General features: G+C 47.6%; 1 protein-coding gene across 5 annotated transcripts in view; it reads left to right on the top strand.

Annotated features, from left to right (window-relative positions):
- The first annotated feature begins 1,245 nt into the window (after positions 1–1,245).
- The window catches only part of PALLD (palladin, cytoskeletal associated protein), a 374,395-nt gene continuing 350,764 nt past the window's right edge, over positions 1,246–24,876 (top strand). For all 5 annotated transcript variants that reach the window (XM_042243570.2, XM_042243569.2, XM_042243568.2 and 2 more), the window contains exons 1-2: positions 1,246–1,373; positions 14,480–15,514. In XM_042243570.2, the coding sequence (XP_042099504.1) occupies positions 14,544–15,514 (971 nt within the window). In that variant the 5' untranslated portion in view covers positions 1,246–1,373; positions 14,480–14,543. The remainder of the gene's footprint in view (positions 1,374–14,479; positions 15,515–24,876) is intronic.

The following is a 24,876-nucleotide window of genomic DNA, read 5'->3' as shown; positions in this document are numbered from 1 at the left end:
TGTCTTCTCTCCCAACTCTTATCCTACTGGGTTTTTACTATTATCTTAAGGGTTTTAGTAAGAAGGAAACATAAACACTTTTGTTTTTCCAGTCACTACGCCCCCCACCCGCCTCAAGGCATTGAAACAGCCCAGGAATGTGCCTATATTCAAGGACTGGTTAGAAAGGACCAGAACTACCTGTAAAGGAAACTTTAAGAGAAGCCCTTTCTAAGTGTTCCACCATCAAAAAAAAATTACTTTGAAAGTAAATATCTCCCAATAAAATTTTTTTTAAGTTTTTAAAAAATAAAATATATTTTTGTAAAGAAAAAAAAATTATCTAGATAAGAACCTGCATCGACTAGAACAATATTATCCAGACAAAGGAAGAAGTGGCAGTTCATTCCAATACTGCACCAGGAGCTTTTGTGTAATTATTTTCTGCCCCTTCTATTTGACTCTGCTGCCTGACCTTGGAACAGAAAAGCTTTCTGTTTTGTTCTTTGGAAGTTCAAAATATTAGAACATGTTACAATGTGATGCTACAGAATAAGTAATGAGACATTTTTTTACAAGTATAGGAGAGTTCAGAGTTGTCCTGAACAATATCTGTTCAACACCTAGTTATTCTATCAGCAGATGCTTGCTAGACAGTGAGGATGTGCGAAGCCCTGGACTGAGTGCTCAGCACTGCATGGTGTGTGAGATTCAGGCTCCGGTGTGTTCATGCCTGTCTCCTGTCTCCTTAGTCCTGTGCTGGACTATGTCCTGCACATACACAAAGCCATATGATAGTTTTCAATTAACAAACTGAAGTGAGAGATCGGGGGGGCTCTCCTCTCCATTTGACAGGTGCCTTAATTTCTAAATAGCTACTGGATATTTTAGGATAATCTACCACGTGACTAAGTTAAATGCACAGAGCAGAAGATTATAGTCAGAAGAGCCTTCCTTAAGAGGGTCGCTTTTTCTCCTTAGATTCACACACTGCACATTTTAATTGATTGAGAATATGTTTAAAAGACAAGTGGTGATTTCCAGTCACAAGGTCAGAGAGCAGAGAAACACGCGTAAATCCCACGTTTATTAGATCCATAAATATAGTTCCCTCTACACCCAGAGCCTTTAATTTCTAAGAACCCAGCCCTCGGAGCTGGGCTGCTGGAATCCCTGGCCAGGGCCGTCTGCGGAAACATGAGTTCAGTTACCAAATATAGCTGAGTGGAGGACAGGACAGATGGGATCTGAGGCCACAGTTGCCTCAAAGTGACCACGGACCGAGCAGTGTGTCACGAGGAGACGAGGCCACCTCTGCTCCCCCGGGAAAGAAGAAACGGTCCTCTGAGAGCCATCACCTCTGGGGGGTCCTCGAGGAGCCAAGGATCGAAAAGGTCTGTAAAACGTGTCTTAACGTACTAACTAGTAAGGCAATATTTTTAAACTCTTCATTAAATGCTAAAAACATTATAGTCATTTGCCAGAAGATATAGCACTGTTTAGAAGATGTCTTGATTTCTCTTTTATTTGGAGAGAATAAGTAATGGGAATTCTGTACTCGTCTCAAGAACAGAGACCATATAAGATTCACCTGCAGGCTTTGTTTCTACCTATGTGGTCAGAGAGCTGCCTAGTCTGTAATAATCTTAAACTAAATTGGTGCTATTCATCCCAAAAGGATCAAATGTAATGATGGAGCCAACATTCATCAAGTCTGTGTCTGCGCTTTGTTTTAAAGAAAATAAGAATGCTGTTAATTTGAACCTTGCCTTTACTTAAACTAACTACAAATGGCTTCAAATTATATACTTTAGGTTGCAGTAACATTTTAAGTTGTTAATTACACTTTCAGAGAACTTTTTAAATGTTGAGAGTAAAGGCAAACATCTTAAATTCTATCTATGCAGAAAGCTTGCCTTTTTTTTTTTTTAAAGATTAGGCTTATCAAGGGAAACTATAGTACAGTCAAATTTAAGTTTTACAGTAAAATTTTATATCATGTTGTTGTAAGTTACACATTAAATTGTCTCGAATCCAATAGATGACATTGATACAGAATGATTTCAGGCTCATGTTACTTTTTCAACATTTGCTAAAAATACTAATTACCTTCTAGTATGAATAATGTGTCCACACCCAGAGCCCACTGCCTGACAATTTCACACTGACCAAGTTCCCTCGATCATGAATGTGCAGAAATGAAATCCTTATTACAGGATAGATACACTTTCCAATATACTTTTTCCTCAAAGACAGAACGCACCTCCATTACCCATATTTTAAACATCAGAGTCTATCTGACAAACTTTTACAAACAGCCCATCCCCATGTGTGCTCCGTGGGGTCCGACTCTTTGGGACCCCATGGACTGAAGCCCACCAGGCTCCTCTGTCCAGGGGATTCTCCAGGCAAGAATACTGGAGTGGGTTGCCATTTCCTCCTCCATTATAAACAGCAGACAAGGCCTAAGAGATTCTTTAGGCAGTATGTACTCTGTGAATGCATGATTTCATCTTCCTAGAACACAGATCTGTCCTTCTGCATTCCCACGTCTGGAATGACTTAGGGTCCCCATCTTAGCTCCGTCCAAACCACTGTGTGTTGCTAAAGCTGAAAGGGTCAGAGCATACTTAACAGTAGAAGAGAAATCTGGATTACATGGGACAGTTACAATCACTTTGATTTCCTTACCTCATTTTTGTTTAAATGTAGAGGGTAGAATTAGTCAAGATTCAAAATAAATCTGACACATACTTAAAGAGATACCAGCTGAAATCTCCAAAGCCAAGACAAGAGCCTGCACTTCACTGATACGTGTGTGTGTGTGTGTGTGTGTGTGTGTGTGTGTGACATCAAAGGGAACTGTGATATCTGAGCTCTAGCTAGTAATTCAGGCATCTGGAGGTGACGGCTATGCCCCAGTTAAATTCCAGTAGAGCAGCTCCCACAGATTCGATATGGTGGATAAGATGGTATCTGAAGAGGACACCAGTAACTGGAAACACTTTCTCTGGAAACACTTCATATAACTGTTGTGGGCATGAAACCAGCTATTATGTTATGTCTCTGAAGCTGAGATACAATATACTGTCTGGGAGTATTTAAAGCTGGAGAAAAAATATGCCATGCCTCCCTGTGATGACAACTTGCTTAAAGATTAGGAAAGAGTGGAATCCACATGTGTTTATTAAGAAATAGTTGATAAAATTGTTGTTCTTTTTTTTTTTTGCATCAAAAAGTTTTCCTATTTGCCTTTTGTCCTATAGGGCCCTTGGTAAAAAGAACATTACAAAGTAAGAAAGGAAGGGAGGGAGGACTGATTTTAAAATGATGATTACATAGCTGATTCACTTTGTTGTACAGCAGAAACTAGCACGACATTGTAAAGCAGTTACATGCAGTGGTGTGTGTGTGCGCTCAGTCACATCCAGCCCTTTGCGCCCCCATGGACTGCAGCCCATAAGGCTCCTCTGTCCAAGGGATTTTCCAGGCAAGAATACTGGAGCAGGCTGCCATTTCCTTCTCCAGGGGATCCTCCTGACCAAGGGATGGAACCTGCATCTCTTACGTCTCCAGCATTGGTAGGCAGATTCTTTACCACTAGCGCCACCTGGGAAGACCTGATCAAATAAAAACTTTGGAGAAATTAAAAAACAAATAAATGATGATTAAAGAAGACAACTGAGGTAACATAAACACACTTTGTTTGACCCTTCATGAAGTGGACAGCCTGTTTTGGAAGAGCTGCACCCTGAGGAGGAAGGCACGAAACTTTATAGGAAGAGAACAGGGAAGAGAAAAATGGAAATAACTTGATTGGCTGGGGGTGCAGAGTCACTGTTGTTTGTGGTGAGACGATCAAGGAGATAAATTGGGAAGCCAGGGCTGGCCTGGCTTGGGGCTGGCTGACCGCATGCAAATATTTCAAGCAGAGTGTCTCTGGTAGCTCAGCTGGTAAAGAATCTGCCTGCAATGCAGGAGACCCAGTTCGATTCCTGGGTCGGGAAGTTCCCCTGGAGAAGAGATAGCAGTCTCTTCTCCAGGAGATAGTAGTAGCCCAGTAGTCTTGGGGTTCCCTGGTGGCTCAGATGGTAAAGAACCCAATGCAGGAGATATTAGAGACATGGATTTGATTCCTGGGTCAGGAAGATCCTCTGGAGAAGGGAATGACAACCCTCTCCAGTATTCTTGCCTGGGAAATCCCATGGACAGAGGAGCCTGGTGGAACACAGTCCATGGAGTTGCAGAGAATTGGACATGACTGAGCGACTAAGTAGAGAGCGTCCTTAAGGACACAGAAGTTCCCCGTGCTTCGGTTTGCTGACATGGGCCCCAGGCAGGAGCAGCTCCATGTTGGACCTAACCTAAAAAAGTTAATTCAACAGAAGGAAGAAATTTCATATAGGAACTGCACATGCTTCCAGAACAAGAAAAAAAGTTTTAAAGCTTTTTCAAATTTGGTTTTAATAGTTTGGGTTTTATTTAAAAATATTTTTAGTCCTGAATCTTTATACCAATAGTTTTTAATACTTTTAGTAACTGTTTAAATAGGAAAATAAATAGAAAGCAAAATGCTAAATTAAACATTGAAATCACTCAGAATTTTCACTCCCACCCCAAAGATAACAGCAACCAAAGAGTCTCCTAACTGCACAACTCCTTACCCACCACAGATGTAATCAGCGCCCACTGCCTGATTCCCAATCTTGCAACCTTCCTGTGTATTTATATCTAAGTATCTATGTACTTTTAAATGCCCTGTGAAATGTTGCCACCACTGTCGGCACTCTCTAAAGGACCTGGCCCCTGTGGTTCAGAATACTGAGTGATCCTTGCTGCCTGTCAGTCTTTTTCTAACACCAAAGACTTTTCCCCTTCAAAATTGTAGTAGCTCATCAACCTGCAAGCTATTCCATAAACTACCGCAAAAGTGCTCCCTTTATCTAAATTATTCAGGTAAATATCTGTAATGTGCTCACTGGGAAAAGACGACGTGGCAGTTCCACTCAGGTTTCAACTGTAAGTCTATTTCTTGCCGGTTCAACTTTGGTCAAACAACTGGATGTTTGTATGCCTTAGGTTGGATAATCAAAATAATCAAAAGAAAAACAGTGTTTACCCTATTCTTCTCAGGATCCAATGGTTCACTACAGATTTTCCTGGACTTATATGGGGCTCGCTCCCAGCACACCCATCCCAAGTTGAAAATACCTTGAATACACCTCACTTACCTACCAGCACATCCCACCCTTGTTACTAACCAGGGCTCTTGGCCTCCTTAATTAACAGAAATTGATGAGAGGCCTGAGGAGAAAGTCAAACAAGGCTTTACTAGGGCCTCTGCTGCAGTGGCAGGGATCAAGAACAAACAACAGGTTCCCTTGCTCACTTGCTCCCTAGGCGGGGTGGTCAAGCTGCCCCGTTACATGGGGTGAGGGGAGTGGAGTGTCCAGGGCTCGAGCTGGAAGGGTGGCTTGGGTGGCTCGCCCACCCCTCCGGTGTTGGTGTGTGCAGAGGGCATGTGCGTGTACCTGCTTGTGTTTCAAATGCTTCAGAAGTGGCAGTTGGGCTTTGCGGTATCTTTGTACCTTGCCATCCATACTTTAGGGCTTCCCGGGGAGCACTAGTGGTAAAGACCCTGCCTTCCAACGTAGGAGATGTAAGAGAAGTGGGTTCCGTCCCTGGGTCAGGAAGATCCCCTGGAGGAGGGCAAGGCAACCCACTCCAGTATTCTTGCCTGGAGAATTCCATGGACAGAGGAGCCTGGTGGGCTATGGTTCGTAAGTTCACAAGAGTCAGACATGACTGAAGCGACTGAGCATGCACGTCCATAATTTGCCCCAGTCACTCATGCAGTATTTTTTAGGCCCTTATAGTTTGTTTGTATTTTGTTGCTGGAGATGATTGTCCAGATGCAAGCACTAGAGCAAAGGGTCTCAGGTTCTGGCCTATCTCACCTGCAGTGTGCCAAGAACATTTCCATCAGCCTGCAGCTGGGCAAAACCATCTAACACAAAGCCTGCTTTTCAATAAAGTGTTGAGTATCTTGTGTAAGTCACTGACTACTGAACTGACAGTGAAAAGCAGAGGGGCTGTCTGGGTCCAGAGAGATGTAAGTTGTTTACCCTCATGATCATGGGGCTGACTGGGCACAGCGGCCACTTCCCAGCATTTCCAGAGAGGACGGGGTTATGTCACTGGCCTGGGAAAAGAAACAAGTTCAAACTTCCAAGTACAATTTCTACTGAAGGCCTATCACTTTCATAGCACTGTAAAGCTGATCTGTCCAACCACTGCAAGTCAGATCATCAGTTTGGGAAAGCCTTCAGCTCATAACTTGGAAATGCATTCCTTGGGGAAGGTGAGCTTTTACTGTCTGCAACTGAATTCTCCTCCCTCCAAGACTCTGTTGCTTCTCATGAGGTGCTTAGTTTTCCTCAACCTCTCAGTCAGGGAATTTTTTTATCAATACATTTCAGCAGCCAATCTGCCTGCCTCTGGAGATGGTGCAGGAGGGGTCCACAAGTCTTTTCTGACCCACAAAACAGAAGGTTATCCTGGACAGCACAGATCTTGTTTCCAGATAATCACCCCCCAAGGCCAGCAACTCTAAACACAAATGTCATTCATAATTTAAAAATCTATCTTTCTGTCTTTTCTATTAGTTGTGCATTCATCTGTGAAATCATATACATTTATATGTCTATTACATGTTGAGGAACTCAAAAATAAATGTTTTCCCAAACACCAAGGTAGCAATGCTGAGACAATTTAAGAAGAGAAAATTGCTTACGTCAGAATGTGATATGCGTAAGAAAGTTCAGTGAAAACTTACTTATAGGCTCTATACTTCATAGTTGAATATGTGTCCAACAGGCCAGATAATGTGAACTTAGAGAGAAGTTGTGCACCATAAAATTAACAGGTAGAAACACCCTATAAATTGAGTGGCATGAAATTCCTTAAGAATGGATGAAATATGCAAAGGGACGCAACGCCATAGGTGGCCACGGGAGCTAGCGCCTGACAGCAATGCTTCCTTGGGGATAAGCCAGCTGTGGAGAGCTGCCTGCCGAAGGTCAAGGCGGACAGGCAGCTATGATGCCTCCTAGTGTTTTTTTTCAGACCCTCCCGAACCTGTGCCTTACTGAATGTTTGCTCATGACTGAGAGTTTGGCATCACGTGTGACTATCAGCACCACCGGCTGGAGGAGGGTGCCCGCAGCTCCTCCACTGCACAGTTCAAGAGTCCGAAGCACCGCTGGGCTAAAGTGTCCTCCTGCTCTCACCCCGCCTCCACAGTGGGACAGCCGTGGTCTGTGGACACCAATGGCAGCCTGCAAACACCCATCCAGCCCGTCCCGCTTCACTTGTTCCCTAACAACTTTGGAAGATGATCCGACAGATGAAAACACATTACAATTTCCCAAGATCAACTGACAAAAGATTGGCTACCAAACCAAGCCTAAGAAATCAGAAGCTGACATTTTCTGTTTCCTAGTTTTTGCGTGTGTTTACAGTCACGCAGTCATGTCTGACTCTTCGCGACCCCATGGACTGTAGCCCACCAGGCCCCTCTGTCCATGGGATTCTCCAGGCAAGAGTACTGGAGTGGGTTGCCATTCCCTCCTCCAGGGGATCTTCCCAACCCAGTGATTGAACCTGGGTCTCCTGCATTGCAGGCAGATTCTCCACTGTCTGAGCCAACAGTGGAGCCTTCCACTTTTTATTTTTCCCTATTAAAATGGCAGCTCCTTAGGGCAGAGAAGCCCCCTTTCCTCATGGCTGTGTCCCCAGCCTGCAAAAGAGGCATGTAGTAGGCACTCAGAGAATCATTGCTGATGAATAAGAAAGTAAGGCAGAAACATGCTTTGACTAAAAACATTTGTATTTCTATGACTGAGAATTTAACTCTGAACTTGCTGGGACCCATGATGAAGGGTATCAACACTCAAAGAATTCCCCTCATCTAATAGTAGAGGTGCCAGAAAAGGAATATCTATCTGGTTCTGAATATTTTCACAACAAACTTTTCTTGGTGGTAATGAAAACCATAAAAATCACTGTCTCTATAAATAAGGTGTGGTTTTTTTTTTTTTTTTCAGACCTACCACTTTTGTTTCTGAATGGTAACACCTATATATATTTTGTGTGTACTTGTTAATGGCTATAAACATGCAACACTGATTACTTTATCAAGGCCTTCTCAGAAAGCAAAGCCCAGGCGTTGAGTGACCACTGATAAGACAGGTGACAAAACCAGACAAAGAGCAGAACGCCTCCTCACTGAAGAGATCCCAGCCCAGGGAGGAGTTTGGGGCCAGGGGCTGAGAGCAAGAGGAGGTCACAGACAGGTCTGCATATGCCATGGCCGTGTGGCTCCCTCTCCTGTCAAATCCCACCCAGGAGGCAAACCCGGTTCAAACACCAACTTGGTTCTTCCTCAACTACCATGATCGTGACCTACACCCTGCCAGATGTCCGCCACACAGAGGCTGTCACACACTTATCTCACACACCTGCTTTCCTGACCATCACAGGGCTCTTAACTCACACTTATAGTTCAATAAAATGAGTGTATGGCAAAATACCTGCAAAGAAGGTTGTTGTTGAGTCCCTCAGTCATGTCCGACTCTTTGCAACCATGGGGACTATAGTCTGCCAGGCTCCTCTGTCCATGGGATTCTCCAGGCGAGAATACTGGAGTGGGTTGCCACTGCCTCCTCCAGGGGACCTTCCTATCACAGGGATCAAACCTGTAAGTCCTGCATTGGCAGGTGGATTCTTTATCACCGAGCCACCAGGAAAGCCCTCAGAAGGAGTGGATTTGATTGACCGGGCGGTCACCAACAAAAAGTGAAATTAAGTACAGTTTTCAACGAGCTGGAGTTGGAAACACAGAACAGATAGGAAGGGCAAAGAAACTGAATGTGCAAAGCATGGGGATGTGGAAGAATACAGCTGTTCACAGCAGGGAATGGACGGCTGGGCACAGGGACACAGGACCTGTCCGAGTGACGTGGGGCATGAGACCTGAGATTTCACGTTTCACTGACCACCCAGGAGTGCACAAGGAGCCTGCCTCCTACATGTGGGCCTCCTCTTATGGGGCGGGGGGCCCCCCTGGGGAAAAGGGAGCAAAGGACTGACATGGCCAAACTTGTGTGACCTCTCCCACCGTCAGAGCTCCCGTGTCAATAGCCATCACCACGTCCCTCCCCCTTCCTCTTTGGTTTCTCTGCTGCTGCTAAGTCACTTCAGTCGTGTCCGACTGTGCGCGACGCCACAGACTGCAGCTCCAGGCTCCCCCGTCCCTGGGATTCTCCAAGCAAGAACACTGGAGTGGGCTGCCATTTCCTTCTCCAATGAGTGAAATCTGGCCTTGCCTAATCCCTCTTCCTGGATCAAGGTTTCTGACAGAGGACGAACCTTGCCTGGCTCACCTTCTTCTCTGCATAGTCAGTGAGGAAAAAACAGTTGTCAACGGAATTTATGCCCACTTTGCACTCTGGGAAAGGATGAGTGACCAAACCCCGCAGGAGACGTTTCTCCTCCTGAGTAGGCCGGACCCACAGGCTCTCGAGGAAAACAAGCGACTAAACCACTGACAGGGAAGACACGAAGGAGATGGAGGGGAAGCGGAAGGATCTTGAGGAGATTCTGCCTCCCTCAGAAAGAACAGAGCGGGCAGAGACGTACAGACGTGCGGGAGCCTCACCCAGACTTGCCCGCGTCCACGCTGCTTTGCAGCGGACACTCACCTCGCGCCCTCTTTACTTGCTTTTCAGTGAGTTGCATTTCTTTCCGTTTGGGCCCCCATAAAGTCGCTTTATTTTGATTCCCAGTGAAGCAAGGGAGAGAGAAGAGGTGACTGCAGGTCAGTGTGTCGACTCCGCGTGGGGCCCCGAGGCTCGGACAGGCTGGGGCGGGCCGGGGCCGGGGAGGGCCGCGGCCGGTGCAGCGAGCGCGGCGGCTGTTCTGGGCGCGGGGCCCCGAGGCCCCACCCCGCGCTGAGCGCTCGCCGACGCCCGGGTGGGCCCCTCTGAGGGCCCGCAGCGTCCGTCACCATCAGCGGCGCGCTCCGGGCTGCCTGTGCCTGGCTCTAGTTCACCTACGGCGCCCTTCCTCCCTATGGCCTCTCAGCCCGTGACCAAGCTGCGCACTCCGACGTGTACCAGACCCGGCACGTGCGCGTCTCCATCCCCCACCCCACAGCGGGCAGCCGTCCTCTGAGCGGTGCGACCCACACGGAAAGCACCACCTGCCCCCTCAGCGAGCCCAACACCTTTCCACCCGCCAACTCCTCCACGACGTAGTGAAAGCGGGAGGCCGGGAAAGGCAAGGGCCGCGGGGATACCCATCTGAGTTGGAGGCGTGAAGGGACCAGGCCCGGTCAGTGAGCAGCCCTTAGTGGCCCACTCAGCCAGCCGTCCCGTCGGGGAGCGGTGGTCGTCAGGCTGAGCAGTGAGATAAGAGGTGGGTCTGTCTTCTCACCCAGCCTCAGGCCAGCGGATGAGCTGGGGGCCCAGGAGCAGTCTGAGGGCTCTGTCCTGAGGGCTCCAGAGCCTCACCAAGGCCGCTGGCCAAGACCAGACCTCCAGGTGGCGGTGACCCTCTCCCCATCCCCACCTCTGTGATCTGATGGCACTGCCCATCTGCATGGGACCTGCCCCGACATCTGGGCGTCCTGAGGAGCCTGAGGCCAGCTGGATCCTAGGTACCTGGCCCCCTCAGCCGTGACCGCTGGACGGGTCTGGGGACGTGGCCCTGAGAAGCACTGTCTGAACTCTGCCTTCTCTTGGCCAGGACTGGGGCAGGGGAGGGTGACTGCTGCGCCTGGAGACCTGGCCTTTCTTGTCAGATCAGAGAGGAAAGTTGGTTTGGTGGACATTTACAAGAGTACTGTGACGGTGCCCTGCCTCAAAAACACAGGCTCTGACACCAAGACATTTGCCACAACTCACCACACCCTCCTTCCCCTTTCCGAGATGTGGGCTCTGCTGAGAGCTGTTGGCGTTTGCAGTTTTTAAGGCAGAAGCCACTCATCACCTTACAGGACCTGCAGTAAACCTTTCTCTGCTCCAAACTTCAAGGCTTTTCTGTTTTTCTGCCTCATTGTGTGTCAGGCCCAGGGATCACAGATGAGGCTCTTGAAGTGCCTTGAAGTAGCTGCCCCTGTAGTAGGTGTTGGGGGTCCTGAAGACGCCCGTCTCCCAGTCGTAGGTCACCCTCTCCACCAGGGCACCAAGAGGCCTGCCCCAGCTCCTCCTGCAGCTCCTTGAGTGGCAGTCGCGCCTCCTCAGGCTGGGCCACCTGCCCCTCCGTGTGCCACCAGCACTCGTGGTATGCTGCATTGTCTGTGTCTTCTCACCAACACACAATTGCCAGAAGCACTGTGGGGAACAAGCCGTGAAACCTCGGGACTATAATGGAGATGTCTGCAGTTGTACTTCTTTGCTTGCTGCTGCTGCTAAGGCACTTCAGTCGTGTCCGACTCTGTGCGACCCCATAGATGGCAGCCCACCAGTCTTCCCCGTCCCTGGGATTCTCCAGGCAAGAACACTGGAGTGGGTTGCCATTTCCTTCTCCAGTGCATGCAAGTGAAAAGTGAAAGTGAAGTCGCTTAGTCATGTCTGACTCTTAGCAACCCCACAGCCTCTTAATTTGGGCGTTGGTTGAATAATACGGAAATCTCTGAGGCATACTATTCTGGTGAGTTTGGGCCACGTAGAAACCTCTCCTTCCAACCACATTATGAGCGCTTTCCTGAGTTCTGTGCATGTTTTAGCAGCAATATTGGGGTCACAGATTAAACCTGGACTATATATGCCCTCCTGCTATTATTTTTCTTTCACTGTGCAAGCAGTTTATAAGCAACACCTGATTCAGACAACCGGATCCCATCAAGTGGCACCTCTTTAAAACCACAAGTGTGAGACGAACAGTGTGGGTCATCATATGGGGTGGAGTCTTGGCTTCCCCCTCAGTTTTTTTTCTTTCTAAACCAGGCCTGCCAGTTTTTCGGTCTTCTGTTTGCATGGCGTGTTGGTTGTTTTAATTTATTATTTTCAGTTGTACTGGGTTTTCACTGCGCTGCTTCGGCTTCTCATTGCGGCGGCTCCTCTCGTTGCGGAGCACTGACCCTAAGGCACGAGGGCTTCAGCAGCTGAAGCACGTGTGATCAGAATTTCATCAGAAACTAAACACTAATGAAAGCAAATCACAGTGCATTTTGTGCTTCAGGGTGACATAAGCAGAGTCTGATTTGCTTAAAATATCAACACACTCCTATTCGCATAACATCAATGAAATTCAAGCTGTAAGAGAGGTGGGTGGTGACAAAGAGGCAAGAATATACAATGGAGTAAAGACAGTCTCTTTAACAAGTGGGGCTGGGAAAACTGGTCAACCACTTGTAAAAGAATGAAACTAGAACACTTTCTAACACCATACACAAAAATAAACTCAAAATGGATTAAAGATCTAAATGTAAGACCAGAAACTATAAAACTCCTAGAGGAGAACATAGACAAAACACTCTCCAGCATACATCACAGTAGGATCCTCTATGACCCATCTCCCAGAATACTGGAAATAAAAGCAAAAATAAACAAATGGGACCTAATTAAACTTTTAAAGCTTCTGCACAACAAAGGAGACTATAAGCAAGGTGAAAAGACAGCCTTCAGAATGGGAGAAAATAATAGCAAATGAAGCAACTGACAAACAACTAATCTCAAAAATATACAAGCAACTCCTGCAGCTCAATTCCAGAAAAATAAACGACCCAATCAAAAAATGGGCCAAAGAACTAAATAGACATTTCTCCAAAGAAGACATACAAATGGCTAACAAACACATGAAAAGATGCTCAACACCACTCATTATCAGAGAAATGCAAATGAAAACCACAATGAGGTACCATTTCATGCCAGTCAGAATGGTTGTGATCCAAAAGTCTATAAGCAGTAAATGCTGGAGAGGGTGTGGAGAAAAGGGAACCCTCCTACACTGTTGGTGGGAATGCAAACTAGTACAGCCACTATGGAGAACAGTGTGGAGATTCCTTAAAAACTGGAAATAGATCTGCTTTATGACCCAGCAATCCCACTGCTGGGCATACACACCGAGGAAACCAGAAGTGAAAGAGACACGTGTACCCCAATGTCCATCGCAGCACTGTTTATAATAGCCAGGACACGGAAGCAACCTAGATGCCCATCAGCAGACGAATGGATAAGAAAGCTGTGGTACATATACACAATGGATATTACTCAGCCATTAAAAAGAATACATTTGAATCAGTTCTAATGAGGTGGATGAAACTGGAGCCTATTATACAGAGTGAAGTAAGCCAGAAAGAAAAACACCAATACAGTATACAAACACATATATATGGAATTTAGAAAGATGGCAATGATGACCCTGTATGCGAGACAGCAAAAGAGACACAGATGTGTAGAACAGGCTTTTGGACTCTGTGGGAGAAGGAGAGGGTGGGATGGTTTGGGAGAATGGCATTGAAACATGTATAATATCATATATGAAACAAATTTCCAGTCCAGGTTCAGTGCAGGATACAGGATGCTTGGGGCTGGTGCACTGGGATGACCCAGAGGGATGGTACAGGGAGGGCAGAGGAGGGCGGTTCAGGATGGGGAACGGGTATACCCGTGGCGGATCATGTTGATGTATGGAAAACCAATACAATATTGTAAAGTAATTAGCCTCTAACTAAAATAATAAATTTAAATTTTTTAAAAAAGAGAGAGGTGGGTGGAGCAATGGAGGAGAGCCTGAGAGACAGAAGCCTTGGACCACTCACAGCACCAATGGCAGGGTCACCCTCCTGAATCATTTAAAGAGCTTTAGTGAGATGCTTGGGCTTCCTCAAGGTGCCAGTTGTAAAGAATCCTCTTTCCAATGCAAGAGATGTGGATTTGATCCCTGGGTTGGGAAGATCCCCTGGAGGAGCGCATGGCAACCCACTCCAGTATTCTTGCCTGGAGAATCCCATGGACAGAGGGCCTGGCGGGCTACAGTGCACGGGGTCACAAAGAGTCAGACACGACTGAGCGACTTGCACAGCACAGCACCGTGAGATGCTCAGTATTCACTCAGGGGCCAATATTAAATTAAAAGAATGAACAAGGAGCTTCCCTGAGGGTCCAGTGGTTAGGACTCTGTGCTTTCACTGCAGGCAGAGCAGGTTCCATCCCTGGTTCCGGAAGTAAGATCCCACAAGCCAGACGGTCAAATAAATAAAAACAGAATTTAAAAATTAGGAAAACAGTCAATGATAAACACAGGTATGCTTGACGCTTCTTCCAATTTATAGAGGAAAATGATTTTAAAAGTATGTTTTCCCCTTAATGTTTCTCCCAACTTGTGGATGAGTAGTACCATGGTCACACGTGTGCACGCGCGCGTGCACACACACACACACACACACACACACACAGTCGTTCGTACTAACGCAGGTGTGTCTCCTGTCCTTCAGAGCCTGTGTTCACGACACCGGCCTTCCTGTGGAAGCGGGCGGAGTGTATGAGCGCCTCTCCACCATGTCCGAGACGTCCTCCCACGACTCCTTCTACGACTCGCTCTCGGACCTGCTGGAGGACGGCGAGAATGCGGCCTTCTTCCCGGGGCTGTCGGCCTTCCTCAGCCAGGAGGAGATCCACAAGAGTCTGGACCTGGCCCGCAGAGCCATAGCCAGCTCCGAGCCGGAGGACTGCGACTGCGAGGAGGTCCTGCAGCGCTGCAGCCCCTCGCCTAGGAGCCGCCGGAAGCCACTGGCCTCTCCAGAGGCCCGGCGGGGCGAGCGTGCGTCCCCAGGGACACCTGGGGACCGCAGGCGGGCACCTGCTGTGCCCCCGCCAGTGGAGCAAGCTGAGTGCATCTCCTCGCCCGCATCGCGGAGGAAGGCCGGAGTCTCGCCCCTGCTGGCCAGGCCCAGCTACATCCGGAGCCTGCGCAAGGCTGGGAAGCAGGTGGCCAAGGCCCCCGGCGCCAGCGCCAAGCCCAGGGCCGCGCGGCCCGGCAGGGCTGGCCCCCAGAGCCCGCTGAATGACAAGGCGGCCACCCTCATCGAGGAGCTGACCTCCATCTTCCGAGAAGCTGCCAAGCCCAGAACCAGGAGCCCCGACGGGGAGTCCTCGTCCCCAGACAGCGGATACCTATCCCCTAAGAACCAGCCGTCAGATCCGAGGAGCGCCTCGGCCAGCCGGAGCCCCACCCGGGGCCGGCAGGACGTCGAGGCTGGGGCCAGGGCCCCGTCGCCCGGGCATCACCCCACCCGGGACCGGCAAGACATGGAGGCTGGGGCCAGGTCCCCAGAGCCTGGGCATCACCCCCCAGTGGCCCAGGATGTGGCCCGGCCCAGCCGCAGCCACTCGTGCCCACCACCCCACAGCGCCCACCACCCTCCAGCTGCTCCCCGGTTCATCCAGAAGCTGCGGAGCCAAGAAGTGGCAGAAGGTAGTCGGGTCCACCTGGAGTGCAGAGTCGCTGGGAACCCACCTCCTCGGGTCAGGTAGGACTCTGGTTGCGGAGCTAGACGCTTTGCGTGGACTTCACTCTTACTTTAGCGTGAGAGAACAGATTTCTGTTACAAGGCAAGGGCTTGGCTCCCTAAGCACACAGAAGTAAGCATTATGGCCCTGGCTTTTGAGGAAAGGAAAAGCTCCATTGCAAGTTGGACCAGCAGGGAGACAGGAGCCAAGGCTCAAATCTGGTTCTCGATCCAGGGATCAGGGTGGAATTTAAGGGTCTAGGAAATTTCAAGCTTGGAAGCTGCCTTGATGACAGTCCACAGTTTGCACCTCCTGCTGGAGCTGGGTCATCCTCACTTAGGGCCTCCTTCAAGTGTGGCAGCTTTTCTATGTTCTGATATCTGCAGACTGAAAATGCTGGGTTTGTGGTCGTCCTGGAGATGGCTGGGGAGCAGGGGGTTGGAGGGGCATGGGGTGGGGGGCGTTGGGGTGGGGACCCATCTTGAACTTGCACAGTGCGGTCTCCCTACAATAACTGCAAATTTCCTCAATACACCTATGCAAGGAGCTATGTCCGTTTAAGCTCGGTGATATTTTACCTGCTTTTTCTTTGTTCACGCCTCAGTCTTGAGGGAAGTAGGGGTCAGGGCCTCTGCTAGCTACTTCCTGCTGATGAGGGATGTGGGTTTTTATAAGAAGAATGAAATTTTTTTGCACTTACCTAATAAATATTTGCGTGTCCCACCTTGAACTCTGAAGTCTCAAGCAATCATCCTGTGAGTCGGGGGCGGGGCGGGCGGTGCTCTTTAAATGTAGGAAATGGACAATGAGGACAGAATTTGATGAGTAAGAGGATTAACCCTGAGATCCTATGGCTCCTAACTTTAACAGTCCTTCAAAACAGACCTTATTTCTTTGGGAATCCATGAAAACCTGTTTTTTAACATTTTAGTGATTGAATTTGGATTTATGTAGGCCTGTACCAGACTCTTAGGTCAAAATAGTCTGCTTCTGAGATGCTACTGTCTTCTCGTCTTGGCCAGGCGGAGTCTTAGCTGTTTCCTTTTGAAGAATTACTTAAAAGTACGTGGGAGTGGGGTGGCCAGGGTGTGACTACTTTAGCTTTCCTGGAGGATGTGTAACCAGAAGGATGTCACAGGGGCTATTGCACCCGTGCAGGCATGTTTGTCCAGGTGTGAGGAGGATACAGTCCTGGGGCTTGTGCAGTGCAAGGGGACATCGTGGGAAACCCTAATGGGCTAGACACATATTTATGTGTAGAAGAGAAGACAGCACCGAGACGCTGTACACATTTTATCAAGTGTAATGCTGTTACCACTGAGACCTTCAGGAAGGTCTCCCGTAGAACACTGCATACAGGCTCAATAGGAGCTCATTTTCACGGCCACTCTGACCCTCAGCAGGGCAGCTGGTCAGACCTTATCCCAGGTTACTCTGGCTTCTTGGCTTGTCTTGGCGACTGTCTTTTTGAAGGAATGATTCATTGTTTCCCCATGGACTGAGGTCTCCAAGAAGCATGAGCTTCATCAGGTTCCAAGGGCCTTGACACCTTTGGGTCACCTCATCTATGAGAGCTCCTCTGTTGTCACTTTGAATCAGAAGAGGCGACCCCATACAAGGGTTTATTTCTCAGAGGAAGGCCTTTGTTACTGCAGAACCATTCTCTGTCCTATGTGGGAAAGCCTTGCCACCGTGATGGCATCACCAGCATCTAGACGTTTCTACAGTGTCCCTGGCACTTAGTGTACAGTGAAATCTCTTTAGCCACCATCCTCTGGTTCTGTCCCTTGGGCATGTATCCCTCTTATCATCAGGGTGGCCCAGTTTTAGGATTGTTTCTGGTGCAGCTCAGCAATTTGGATTACCTTTTGGATGCTCATTTGCGTTTGTGGACCAACAATGAACTGCTGGAGTCCATGACATTTCGCAGCCCTCCCATCATGGGTTCCTTGGTGTAGATGAGTAAAATTCTGTCCATTAAATGTTTGGGATAAACTCATCATAAACCTGGCCTCTGTGGCTGTTCATCCTGAGCGCCATCTAAATCCCCAGAGTCTGCATGAACTCCCCACGCATGCTCTCTGGATGATCCATTTCCAGATCTGAGGCTTCATCGAGGATGGTCCACACTCAGAGTTAGTGGTAGGGTCTCTGGATCTGGGTCTTTGGTTCTGGATACTTGTTGTGCCGCCAGATCCACCTAATTATTTCCTTTAGTTAAGTGATGATCCATTTTGAATGACCCAAGCAGCACCCAACAGCTGCTCCTCCTGGCATTTTAACAGCATTTATTAATAATAAAGGGTGCTGTCTCCTCTGTGTGTTTCATTTCTCTCCTTCCTGACATCAGTGGACCTCTCTCTCCAGGTGGCCCCATGCACACATATGACGGAGAAGGCCGACTTGGAGTCAGGATGTGTGGTCACTCCTAGGCTCAGGGCAGGAGATGATGAGAGCAGAGCTCTGGGCGGATGGACCCAGAGGATGGCTTCTGCTTCCAGGGCTTCCTGATGAGCTGCAACTGCACACCTCCTCGTTTGTGAAACTGGTCCCATCCGAGAGTATTTCTAAAGGCTGACCAGTCAGCTCAGGTCTTCAGTTATCTGCATACAGTTGTGAGCAGACTCTCCTGTTATTCTAGGGAGCAGAATGGCTGGGTTTAGAGTCGATACTGCCTATAAGGTGACATTCAGGATGTCAAGTGGTGTGCCCTGGTCTTTGCCCCGTCTCCCTGAAGAAAGCCCACATTCACTGTTTTGTCCCAGTAAAGGCAGAGCATGATGTGGAGGGTGCCGAGGGTTTATTTTTCAGCCCCTCGTGAAAGGTTGCAATCACAGCCCAGAGGCAAACTGGCAAGCCTTGATGTAGGTGCCCAATTGTTTAGAAAAGTAAGCTACAGGCCTTCTGATGGTATCGCCACCCACTCCAGTACTCTTGCCTGGAAAATCCCATGGACAGAGGAGCCTGGTAGGCTGCAGTCCATGGGGTTGCTAAGAGTCAGACACGACTGAGCGACTTCACTTTCACCTTTCACTTTCATGCATTGGAGAAGGAAATGGCAACCCACTCCAGTGTTCTTGCCTGGAGAGTCCCAGGGACGGGGGAGTCTGGTGGGCTGCCATCAATGGGGTCACACAGAGTCGGACACAACTGAAGCGACTTAGCAGCAGCAGCAGCAGCGTTGAGTTAGCACCAGGACTCACGCGCTCTTTCATGGACAAAATACCTGGAAACCAAATGCTGGGCTCTTAAAAGTTTCTCCTTGGTGGTGTGGAACACATTATGACAGCTCAGAGTCCAACTTAATGGCTTATTGTCATTTCCTTTAAGAGCCTCATGTTTGTGTTTGGCTGAGTCCAAGATCAGGAGTCCAGAGATGAAATACTCAGCTATTCCTAGGAATCCTCACAAGTGCCTTCTGGGGGTGGCTGCAGTCACCCTAGTTAATGTCTCTCTTCCATCTGGCAGTAAATTTCTTTGTCTTTTTTATACTTCAAACACTAACTAGTTTAGAGTTGGTTGAGAAATTGTGTGCTCTTCCCTTGCAAACTTTATCTAATCATATTTTGGTCTTCAGTTCAGTTCAGTCGCTCAGTCGTGTCCTACTCTTTGTGACCCCATGAATCATAGCACGCCAGGCCTCCTTGTCCATCACCAACTCCCAGAGTTCACTCAAACTCATGTCCATCGAGTTGGTGATGCCATCCAGCCATCTCATCCTCTGTCATCCCCTTCTCCTCCTGCCCGCAATCCTTCCCAGCATCAGGGTCTTTTCCAATGAGTCAATTCTTCGCGTGAGGTGGCCAAAGATTGGAGTTTCAGCTTTAGCATCAGTCCTTCCAATGAACACCTGGGACTGATCTCCTTTAGGATGGACTGATTGGATCTCCTTGCAGTCCAAGGGACTCTCAAGAGTCTTCTCCAACACCACAGTTCAAACGCATCAATTCTTCGGTGCTCAGCTTTCTTCCCAGTCCAACTCTCACATCCATACATGACCACTGGAAAAACCATAGCCTTGAATAGACGGACCTTTGTTGGCAAAGTAATGTCTCTGCTTTTCAACATGCTATCTAGGTTGGTCATAACTTTCCTTCCAAGGAGTAAGCATCTTTTAATTTCATGGCTGCAATCACCATCTGCAGTGATTCTGGAGGCCAAAAAAAAAATAAAGTCTGACACTGTTTCCACTGTTTCCCCATCTATTTCCTCTGAAGTGATGGGACCAGATGCCATGATCTTCGGTTTCTGAATGTTGAGCTTTAAGCCAACTTTTTCACTATCCTCTTTCACTTTCATCAAGAGGCTTTTTAGTTCCTCTTCACTTTCTGCCATAAGGGTGGTGTCATCTGCATATCTGAGGTTATTGATATTTCTCACAGCAATCTTGATTCCAGCTTGTGCTTCTTCCAGTCCAGTGTTTCTCATGATGTACTCTGCATATAAGTTAAATAAGCAGGGTGACAATATACAGCCTTGATGTATGCCTTTTCCTACTTGGAACCAGTCTGTTGTTCCATGTCCAGTTCTAACTGTTGCTTCCTGACCTGCATATAGGTTTCTCAAGAGGCAGGTCAGGTGGTTTGGTATTCCTGTCTCTTTCACAATTTTCTACAGTTTATTGTGATCAACACAGTCAAAGGCTTTGGCATACTCGATAAAGCAGAAATAGATGTTTTTCTGGAACTCTCTTGCTTTTTCGATGATCCAGTGGATGTTGGCCATTTGATCTCTGGTTCCTCTGCCTTTTCTAAAACCAGCTTGAACATCTGGAAGTCCACGGTTCATGTATTGCTGAAGCCTGGCTTGGAGAATTTTGAGCATTACTTTACTAGCATGTGAGATGAGTGCAATTGTACTGTAGTTTGAGCATTCTTTGGCATTGCTTTTCTTTGGGATTGGAATGAAAACTGACCTTTTCCAGTGCTGTGGCCCCTGCTGAGTTTTCCAAATTTGCTGGCATATTGAGTGCAGCACTTTCACAGCATCATCTTTCAGGATTTGAAATAGCTCTACTGGAATTCCATCACCTCCACTAGCTTTGTTCGTAGTGATGCTTTCTAAGGCCCACTTGTCTTCGCATTCCAGCATGTCTGGCTCTAGGTGAGTGATCACACTATCATGGTTATCTGGGTCATGAAGCTCTTTTCTGTACAGTTCTTCTATGTATTCTTGTCACCTCTTCTTAATAGTCTGCTTCTGTTAGGTCCATACCATTTCTGTCCTTTATAGAGCCCATCTTTGCATGAAATGTTCCCTTGGTATCTCTAATTTTCTTAACGAGACCTCTAGTCTTTCTCATTCCATTGTTTTCCTTTATTTCTTTGCATTGATTGCTGAAGAAGGCTTTCTTATCTCTCTTTGCTATTCTTTGGAACTCTGCATTCAGATGCTTATATCTTTCCTTTTCTCCTTTGCTTTTTGCTTCTCTTCTTTTCACAGCTATTTGTAAGGTGTCCTCAGACAGCCATTTTGCTTTTTCGCATTTCTTTTCCATGGGAATGATCTTGATCACTGTCTCCTGTACAGTGTCACTAACCTCCGTCCATAGTTCATCAGGCACTCTGTCTATCAGATCTAGTCCCTTAAATCTATTTCTCACTTCCACTGTATAATCATAAGGGATTTGATTTAGGTCATGCCTGAATGGTCTAGTGGTTTTCCCCACTTCCTTCAATTTAAGTCTGAATTTGGCAATAAGGAGTTCATAATTTTGGTCTTAAGCTTCCTTAGTTCTACTAGCAGTTATTCAGTCACATATTGGAGTAAGACTCCCTCATTTACTTGGAAATCCCTTAAGTCCATGGTGAAACTTTCTCTGAAGATGGTGGGGGTGTTCTTAAATCATTGTGGGAGTTCTATCCGGCAGTGTTGTTTCACATCAGTCTCTGGATCGTCCCATTCAAAGGCAAACCCCCAGGACTCAGGACTTAGGGGTATTCAGTAAAAGACATCTTTTTTGAAGTCCAGAACTATAAACTAGCAAAAGTCTCCAGATAAAGTTGTAAGCAACATCTTCGGTTTTGACATCACCACATTATTTCCTCTATAATTTGCTTAATGGCCTTCAAATCCTGAATAGAATAGTTATCTCTGGTCCTGGGTTTTTGCATGGATGGGATGGAAGTGTTACATGAAGATCAACAAGGTCTGAATAATTGATATTTAAAGAAGGTGATTGTCAGAGGCTTTATACCCTCCTTCATGTGCCTCTTTAGATGCCTGTTGCTTTATATTTGGACTTCCTTGAAGGCTTATAGTATAAAGAATCCACCTGCAATTCAGGAGACCTGGGTTTAATTGCTGGGTCAGGAAGCTCCCCTGGAGAAGGGAATAGTTACCCATTCCAGTATTCTTGCCTGGGAAATCCCATGGACAGAGGAGCCTGGTGGATTACAGTTCATGGGGCGGCAAAGAGTCAGACATGACTAAATGACTGATACTCACTTACTTACTTAACTTTGGCACCTTGTCCCCTGGACAGAGTTTTACTGCTACTGGGACAGCCATCTTGGCTCTTTCTGGCCTTCCATCATTCCAAACATTGCTCTTACCTTTTGCAGAATTTCTTCAGGACATCTTGGTGAGGCTTGGTCTTCCAACTGTAAAGGTGCAGCTTGGAGGGCAGAGGCTTGACCTGGGAGCGCACTTAATGTTCTCCACAAGGGAACAGGGCCTCAGGGCAGGTCCAGCCGGGTGCTCCACATCCACATCAGTATATCATCTGTCTGCCTTCAGCCCTCTCAGGGAAGAGGAGGGGGTTCCCCTGGGGCCCTTGCTGTACTCCTGGATCTCGTTCAAGCTGTTTGGTTCAGGACCCCTGTTGAGGTCTGTTATTAAACATTCCTTATGATGGTTCAGCCTTGCTCAATCCCCTTGGGTCACTGGGGTCCCTTTTGGGTCAGCTCCAGACATGGTCCATGCCTCCCAAGTCCTGATTGGACAATTTGGTTATGATTCAGGCTGTTGCTGCTACGTTGTTTCAGTCGTGTCCGACTCTGTGTGACCCCACAGACGGCAGTCCACCAGGCTCCTCTGTCCCTGGGATTCTCCAGGCAAGAACACTGGAGTGGGTTGCCAATTTCCTTCTCCAATGCATGCATGCATTCTAAGTCACTGCATGCATGCATTCTAAGTCGCTTCAGTCATGTCCGACTCTGTGCAACCCCATGGACTGTGGCCCACCAGGCTCCTCTGTCCCTGAGATTCTCCAGGCAAGAATGCTGAGTGGGTTGCCATTTCCTTCTCCCGTGTGATTCAGAGCCTTCCCTAATACCATCCTGTGCTTCTCCACAGGAGGGTGTTCATGAAGGCCTGCGTGCAGCCGTTAGGGTGATGAGTAGCAAAACATGTAAGGAGATTCTCTGTTTTCTGAGGGTCATCTTAGTGAGATGGCTTATTATTTCTCCACAAGTTCAAGCGGAAACTTGTGTTGGCCTTGGTCAGGGTCCCCTGTGTTGGGCTTAGTCATCTAAGCCTTCTGGGACCTGCCCTAGTAGAAATGCCCTGCCTGGGGTAGAGTGCTCCCTGGGCAAACTGAGCACCCTGGTGGGTACGGGGAGGAAAGAGTGTTCCTTTATGATGATCGGATAAGGGGAGCCCTGGGAGGGCTGTTGGCACCTTCTGCACTGCTCACAGGAAGACCCCCTTCATGGGCGGGGGACCATGCAAGGGGCTGCTGGAGGGGCATCTGCAGGCAGCCAGTCGTCGTTTGGCTTTGACTCGATGGACACAGGCTTTTTCTGAGGTTCTTCCCTCTGAACCACAATCTCACACCTCTTCTGCAAACTCTTATTCCAATATAAAGGCATGAATGATTGTATGATGGGATTAACCCCATTTTTCCTCTAATAAAACAAGTCTAACTTTAAAATAGTACCATAGTTCAAAGACCCATTCTCTGGCCATTTTCCCTGAGATTTCACCTAATACCAGGGCCAGGCAGTGGTACAGAGAAAATAATTTTCTTCATTTCTGTTGGCTTATAGCTAAACACTGACCAGTTCTGCAAGAATACATGCCAGGGGACTACAGTCAGGTGTGCTGTTAACATTCCCCATTTGAAAGGTTGCTCTCAGGATGACGGGAGCAAAAGGATCCCACAGAGGTGTCTTGGCTGGAAATTCCTCTCTCGCAGGCATAGGGTATGTTCTTCTGGGATGGACTCCTGTGAAACCACTACAGGTCACGGGGGCAACGACTGTCAATCAGGAAGCAGTGTCTTCTGTCTCCTGAGCCAGAGGGCCTTCATTAAATCAGGTTTACAAGTTTTCCTTCAGTCATCCAACAGCCTCCCTCTATTAGCCAATGCTAACAAACAAGGCCCATCTAGTCAAAGCTATGGTTTTTCCAGTAGTCATGTATGGATGTGAGAGTTGGACTATAGAGAAAGCTGAGTGCCTAAGAATCGATGCTTTGGAACTGTGGTGTTGGAGAAGACTCTAGAGAGTCCCTTGGACTGCAAGGAGATCCAACCAGTCAATCCTAAAGGAGATCAGTCCTGAATGTTCATTGAAGGGCTGATGCTGAAGCTAAAACTCCAATACTTTGGCCACCTGATGTGAAGAACAGACTCACTGGAAAAGACCTTGATGCTGGGAAAGATTGAAAGCAGGAGGAGAAGGGGCTGACAAAGGATGAGACGGTCGGATGGCATCAACTGGCTCATGGACATGAGTTTGGGCAAGCTCCAGGAGTTGGTGATGGACAGGGAAGCCTGGAGTGCCGCAATCCGTGGGGTCGCAAAGTCAGACACGACTGAGCGACTGAACTGAACTGAACAAACAGACATAAACCAACCTGAACAAAGAAATCCAAGCCTCTGGAACTGTAACCCAGGGTTCAGGACTCTAAGTTGAACTTAAAAAAATTGTGGGGGGGTATAGTTACACTGTTGTATTAGCCTCGGGTGTACATTAAAGTGATTCAGCTATCGTTCAGTCACTAAGTCATGTCTGACGCTTTGCAGCTCCATGAACTGCAGCACACCAGATTCAGGTACACATATACATATGTCCACTCTTCTTCAGATTCTTTCCCATTTGGGTTATTTCAGAATATTGAGTAGTGTTCCCTGTCCTTGTTGTTTGTCTAGTTTTTATGTAGTACTGTGTGTGTGTTACTCCCCAGCTCCTTACTATATTCCACACATGAGTGATATCATATGATGTTTGTCTTTCTCTGTCTGACGTACTTCATTTAGAATGATAATCTCTAGGCTTATCCATGTTGCTGCAAATAGCATTCTTTCACTCTTTTTTATGATTGAGTAGTATTCCATGGAATATGCGTACACATCTGCTTCATCCGTTCCTCTGTCAGTGGGCACTCAGATTGCTTCCATGTCTTGGCTATTGTGAATAGTCCTGCAGTGAACACTGAG

This window comes from Ovis aries, chromosome 2 (genome assembly GCF_016772045.2).
Source record: "Ovis aries strain OAR_USU_Benz2616 breed Rambouillet chromosome 2, ARS-UI_Ramb_v3.0, whole genome shotgun sequence".
In the NCBI taxonomy this organism is placed as follows: Eukaryota; Metazoa; Chordata; class Mammalia; order Artiodactyla; family Bovidae; genus Ovis; species Ovis aries.
Note: the sequence above shows the minus strand (reverse complement) of the source record. Positions and strands in the feature narration are given on the sequence as shown.